Source organism: Natrix helvetica (assembly GCF_964273705.1).
Source record: "Natrix helvetica genome assembly, chromosome: 1".
NCBI lineage: Eukaryota > Metazoa > Chordata > Lepidosauria > Squamata > Natricidae > Natrix > Natrix helvetica.
The window spans coordinates 124,502,351-124,508,523 of record NC_138548.1 but is presented as its reverse complement, the minus strand read 5'-3'; the positions used below and the strand labels follow the sequence as shown (position 1 = coordinate 124,508,523).

General features: G+C 41.7%; 1 protein-coding gene across 1 annotated transcript in view; it reads right to left on the bottom strand.

Annotated features, from left to right (window-relative positions):
* Positions 1-2,716: 2,716 nt before the first annotated feature.
* The window catches only part of UNC93B1 (unc-93 homolog B1, TLR signaling regulator), a 9,584-nt gene continuing 6,127 nt past the window's right edge, over positions 2,717-6,173 (bottom strand). The window contains 3 exon segments of the mRNA XM_081954307.1: positions 2,717-4,714; positions 5,256-5,374; positions 6,089-6,167. Coding sequence (XP_081810433.1) covers positions 4,397-4,714; positions 5,256-5,374; positions 6,089-6,167 — 516 coding nt within the window. The 3' untranslated portion in view covers positions 2,717-4,396.

The following is a 6,173-nucleotide window of genomic DNA, read 5'->3' as shown; positions in this document are numbered from 1 at the left end:
AAGCAGCGAGCGCCGGGGTTCTGGGACTCCGATCCCCAGAGGCCTTTATGGAGCGGCTTCTTCTCTGAGGTCACAGTCTGCGCAGTGTCCGCGCAGTGCATGACGGAGGATGAAGTCCCTGGGCAGGAAGAAGGGCTCGGTTTCCCGACAACCTGAGAAGGGGACACGTGGATCAGAGGACGGATATAGCAAGATGTTTGTTTTGTTTCGGTCTATTTTGTGACTTAGAGCGGTTGTTGTTGTTTGGAAAGGAGAAAAACGGTGTGCTTTACAATTGTTTCTACAAACTAAATCGGATTTTTTCTATTAATAATAATAATAATAATAATAATAATAATAATAATAATAATAATAATAATAATAATAATAATAATAATAATAATAATAATAATAATAATAATAATAATAATAATAATAATATAATCCACCCTACTTGGAACAACTTATATCCTCCGATATTACCTTAACAGTTCCTAGGTCCTTGGTTAGGACTCGAGCTGTTGAGCTACCAACCAGCCCCAAAGGCTGTGAATCTCACCAAAGATTAACCACATCATCATCATCATCATCATCATCATCATCATCATCATCATCATCATCATCATCATCAAAACAAAAGCGAGACTTGAATAGTAACACTTAGAAACCAGCAGAGGAAGCATTTCCTGTTGCTATTCTGTAACAAGCAGGAAAGTTGTCCCACACCCAATGAAAACTTTCAGAAGGAGATTCCAATCTAAAGTTGCTTGACTGAGTTGAAAATGTTTGTCATTTATAGTGCAAAACAGTATCCCTTTTAAACTATTTCTATATACTGTTGGGAGAAATGTCCTGGGTTCAGCTCCAAGTGAGGAAAAAGACACTGGAGACATGGAGGCTGCTTGGAAAGATGGTTTACTGGTGGACAGGACCACATGGCTTGAGTCCTGAACAGAAAAGGTGATCACATGCTTCAATGTTGGGGAGAAGAAGAGAAGGAAGAACTGAGATACTAAGTCCCTGTTTTTATGCTCTCTCTGGCCTTTGATCTTGAGCTTGTCTTCTGATTGGTTGTCAGACTCCCATGTGGCCATGCAGGGGCAACTCTGTAGGCTGCGTTATGAATCCAGGTTTGGTTGAGTTCTCAGATGCCATGTGGTGAGTTGGGTAAAGGGCCAATATTATCATGTCTTAATCCCATCACTCTGGAGCTGAAGGGGAGAACTCTTTATTATGTAAAGTGGACTAGTTCAGGCTTTAATGGCTCATTGACAAAGGGGGATGGGCAGGAAGCTACAGGGAGCTATTCTGTCTTTATAATATGTTTCTTCTTTTTCACATCCAGGGAAATATAATATTCTGCCTTTTCAATATTTCCTAGGATATTTCATTTTTCTGGGAGAGGGCTGGGTGATAACTTTCCACAGACCAAAACTACTATTTTGGGATATGCGGTGGCTCAGTGGCTAAGACGCTGAGCTTGTCGATCAGAAAGATTGGCAGTTTGGCGGTTCGAATCCCTAGCATTGCATAATGGAGTGAGCTCCCATTACTTGTCCCAGCTTCTGCCAACCTAGCAGTTCGAAAGTATGTAAAAATGCATGTAGAAAAAATAGGAACCACTTTTCGTGGTGTTGAAAGAAATATCCTTCTGGGTTCGGTTCCAAATGGGGAAAAAGACACTGGAGACATGGAGGCTGCTTGGAAAGATGGTTTTAATGGTGGACAGGACCACATGGCTTGAGTCCTGAACAGAAAAGGTGATCACATGCTTCAATGTTGGTGGAGAAGAAGAAAAGGAAGGAAGAGAAGCTGAGTCCCTGGTTTTATGCCCTCTCTGGCCTTTGATCTTGAGCTTGTCTTCTAATTGGTTGTCAGACTCCCATGGGGCCATGCAGGAGCAACTGTCTAGGCTGCGTTTTGAATCCAGGTTTAGTTGAGTTCTCAGATGCCATCTGGTGAGTTGGGTAAAGGGCCAATATTATCATGCCTTAATCCCATCACTCTGGAGCTGAAGGGGAGAACTCTTTATTTTGTAAAGTGAACTAGCTCAGGCTTTAATGGCTCATTGACAAAGGGGGATGGGCAGGAAGCTGCACGCAGCTATTCTGTCTTTTAAAACATGTTTCTTCCTTTTCACATCCAGAGAAATATTCTGCCTTTTCAATATTTCCTAGGATATTTCATTTTTCTGCGAGGGGGCTGGGTGATAACTTTCCACAGTGGGAAGGTAACAGCGTTCCGTGCCCCTTTGGCGTTTAGTCATGCCAGCCAATGACCACGGAGACGTCTTCGGACAACGCTGGCTCTTCGGCTTTGAAACGGAGATGAACACCCCCTCTAGAGTTGGGAATGACTAGCACATATGTGCAATGGGAATCTTTACCTTGACTTTAGTTTTGACCAAAAAGAATTTGCATAAATGTGAAGGTAAATGGCCTTCTCTGTATGAAGAAGACATCACTTCCTGTTCTGGATAAACTATTTTGTCCATAGAAAAAGGACAACTCTAGCATCCTAAGACTATTGGAATTTCACTCATAATTTAGAAATGATGCTATTAGAAAATATTCCAAAGAATATGCCATACCAACAAAAGCTATTCTGTTTTCTCTAGTGTGGATACAACCTTGCCACCATATGTTACTACATGGTTTTATTGGATGAACATCGGATGTCAGAGAAATTAAGCCTCTGGCAATGAACTAGTACACCATTACAGACAGATTTCATAATCTTTGATTCAGCATAACCTTTATTCAAAATATCATAAAATTATAAAAATTAGAAATGATAATATTTTCATGTTTTTTGCAATAATTAAGTATTCCTAAGTATCCTGAGATTCTTGAGTTTTTACACACACACATAAACACCTTTTTACATGTATTTCATATTAAATGTTGGAGTTTTTGGGGGGAGAAAGATGATCCTAATTCTAAATTATCTTGATTTTTGCCTCTACAAGGTATTAAAAAAAGATCTTCTCAGTCATATTTTTCACTAGGGAAAGGAAACCCTTGCATCTAGTTTTTCCTTTATGAACATTTGTTCAGTGGCTGAAGTTATAGTGATGCTGCACAAATGATACTTATCATTGGCTCCCAATGCTACAGCATTTGCACTGCCCCCGCAGTCACATACTCAAAATTTGGGAGCTTGGCAGGCTGCTGCATTTACAACCATTGCATTTGATTCAACTCTCAACTGTCTATTCCCTCCCAATCTCTGGCCTTTTTCTACCCTGCACTCTGCCACTGCCACCTACCCCTGCCATCTCCCCACTATCCCAGCTGATTTTTTCATATCTTCTTCCTCTTGCTGATGAAACATGCCTTGCCAAGGCAGCTACTGGACCTCCACAAGACTGTGCAAGGCCTCCCTGACGCCATGCAAGGCATTGCCGAGGCCTCACAAAGGGCCAGCAACTGCCTCATCAGGACCAGGAGGAAAATGGTCAAGGTCAAATGGGGCCCGATAGGGATGGGGAGGAGGCGGTGGGTGGGGGAAGTTGAAACCAGATGATCACAGCAGATCAGGAGTAGTGTTTGCCCATGACTGTGATCAGGACTACCAGAGCTGCTGTTGCTAAGGTGTGCAGTCATGTGATCATTCATGATATCATAACTATTAAATTGCCAGGATTAAATGTAAATATTAAATAGTTTACTTGACATTTCCTGCTTCTTATTTATTTCACTTATGGACACAGCGACCTTAGAAATGGATTTAATATATTTTTGTATATATCATTGTATATCTAAATTATAAGGAAGGCCAGTATATCACTCTCCCTTTCTTGCTTCCGAAGGGTTATCTCATACGTACCTGTTAAGTATCAGTATACCCCTCCTTCCTTCCCTGCTTCCCAAGGATTATCTTATAAATAACTTTTGAAAGTTCCCATCTTTCAAAATCCATTCAGGCTATTTCAATCAAGGAAATTTGTACCCGAGTACCTAGTAACTCCCACTGTTAGAGAGCGAGGACAAAGCAGGGGAAAGTCCTAAAACTGACTTGTTACAAATGACCTGTTTTAAATGACCCAGCAAACCCCACTCCCACCAACACTGACAGGGCAAGCCATTAGAATATAAAACGAGAGCAAACCTCACTCCCTGCTACACTGATCATGTTACCCAGTTTGGCTAATGGAACATCTGCAAAGAAACAACCAAGCTCAGAAGCACTCAAATGACCCACTCGTCAGACTAAAACATGGACCCCGATTTACTAAACGTGAAAAGCAATCTGAGGACATAATTCACACAGTTTTTCCAGGGCCAAGTTAAAACATTACAGGAGCAATCCTAAGAAGAAAATGTTAGTGATGTAGCAGGAAGTTGAAATCCAAGGCACTTGAGATTCATAGTCTTTGGCACATACTGTAAGGGTCACAGTGAAAGCAAAGCAGGAACTACCCTCTGATATCCCCAACTTCTTCCCCAAAGGCCTCCCCATAGGCATGTTGTCTCCTCCGCCGAGGGCAGTATGGTGAGCCATCAGGTTCATTGCCTTCTGCCTGTGCCTCCCTCTGCTCGTCCTCTTCCTCTTCCTCCTCTGAATCAGTTGCATCAGAGTTCTCCTCCTCCAGGTAGCGGTAACCTTGCACTTTATGGCGAGGCTTGGGAATCTTAGGGAGACGGTGGGGAACACTCTGGGATATCTTACGTTCCATCCATACGTAGGAGGAGACGGCGGCAACCAAAGTAACAAGCAGGATGGATAATTTAGCCTGGAAGGAAAAGCTTCTGTTAGTTACCAAACAGCAAAATTCAGGTGCTCCTGTATTTTGTCCTGAACCTTGTCCAGAAGGAAGAGAGGATTCAAAGTTGCACAAAATACCTTGCCTTGCTTTCGAGTTTTTCTCTTTTATTGCCAAGTGTGCAGGAATGCAAATATAATCAAGGCAAAGTTGAGTTTCTTTCTAATGCTTTTCTCTTTCTCAGGCAGAGTTATCTTTTCTGTCAGTTTCGCCTTAATGCAGGGGTGTCCAAACTTGGCAACTTTAAGACTTGTGGACTTCAACTCCCAGAATTCCCCAGGCTGGGGAATTCTGGGAGTTGAAGTCCACAAGTCTTAAAGTTGCCAAGTTTGGACACCCCTGCCTTAATGGTTTCATTACTTCACCCTTCCCAGGTCAGGTTCACACTAGACTGAAGAAATTCTCCTCCTTTCCCACTTTATATCTTATTCTTTGGCATGTTACCAAAGAATAAAATAATGTGCTCTGTCCTTTGACCTGTAGTCTTCTCTTGCCCAGCTCCCTCACTCACCTTCATGGGCATATCAGACCAGCAATAAACAACAAACATGGCACAGGCTTGCCACCAATGGTAGATAGTGAAGATGAAGTCCTGCCGTTCTTTGTCTTCGTAAAGCATCCCCAGAAGTGCTACAGGAAAGGAGTGGGTACATCATCAGAATTGTGAGACTAGATTTTTTTTCTTTCGCGCGCTCTTTTTTTACTCCCATCAGTAATCCAACTCTAGCTGGCTGGAAAGTTAGAGGATTGGGGGTGGGGGGATCTGGCTAACAAGAAAGCACCCCAATGTGCAAACCAATGATAAAGAATCCTATCTTTCTCTGTCAGTGTATTTTAAAGATACAACCATGTTGCTTGTATCTTTAAAATTTATATTGTTTTGTTTCCTAGTATAATTTGATTGCTTATAAGTAACACGGCTATCACTAAGTGTTGTATCTTATGATTCTTGATGAATGTATTCTATTTTATTTTTCTTTATGTACACGCAGAGTATATGCACCAAAGACAAATTCCTTGTGTGTCCAATTACACTTGGCCGATAAAGAATTCTATTTTATTCTATTATGTTCTGTTCTGTTCTAGTGAAGAGTGAAGTTGTTCGAGTGAGAAATAATTCAAAAACGTAATGGTATGCTTTCAAAGCAATATTCAACTATTCACCATGTGGTACATCATCTGAGGAAATTGCTTTCATTATTCAGCTTGGCTTGATGTACTTCCTGCTGCACAGAGAGCCCAGCAAGTACCATGGTTAGACATTTGGTTTGGAGCAGAACAGGAGCAAAGATTTGTTGGTTCCAGGAGAGGAACAGGTGACACGGAGCAATATTATTTACTTACTGCTGAGCCCTGTCTTGTTGAGGGCACTGCCAATGCCCCAGAAAGCAGCCACCAGGTAGATTATGGGTGCTTCAGCTAAATTTTT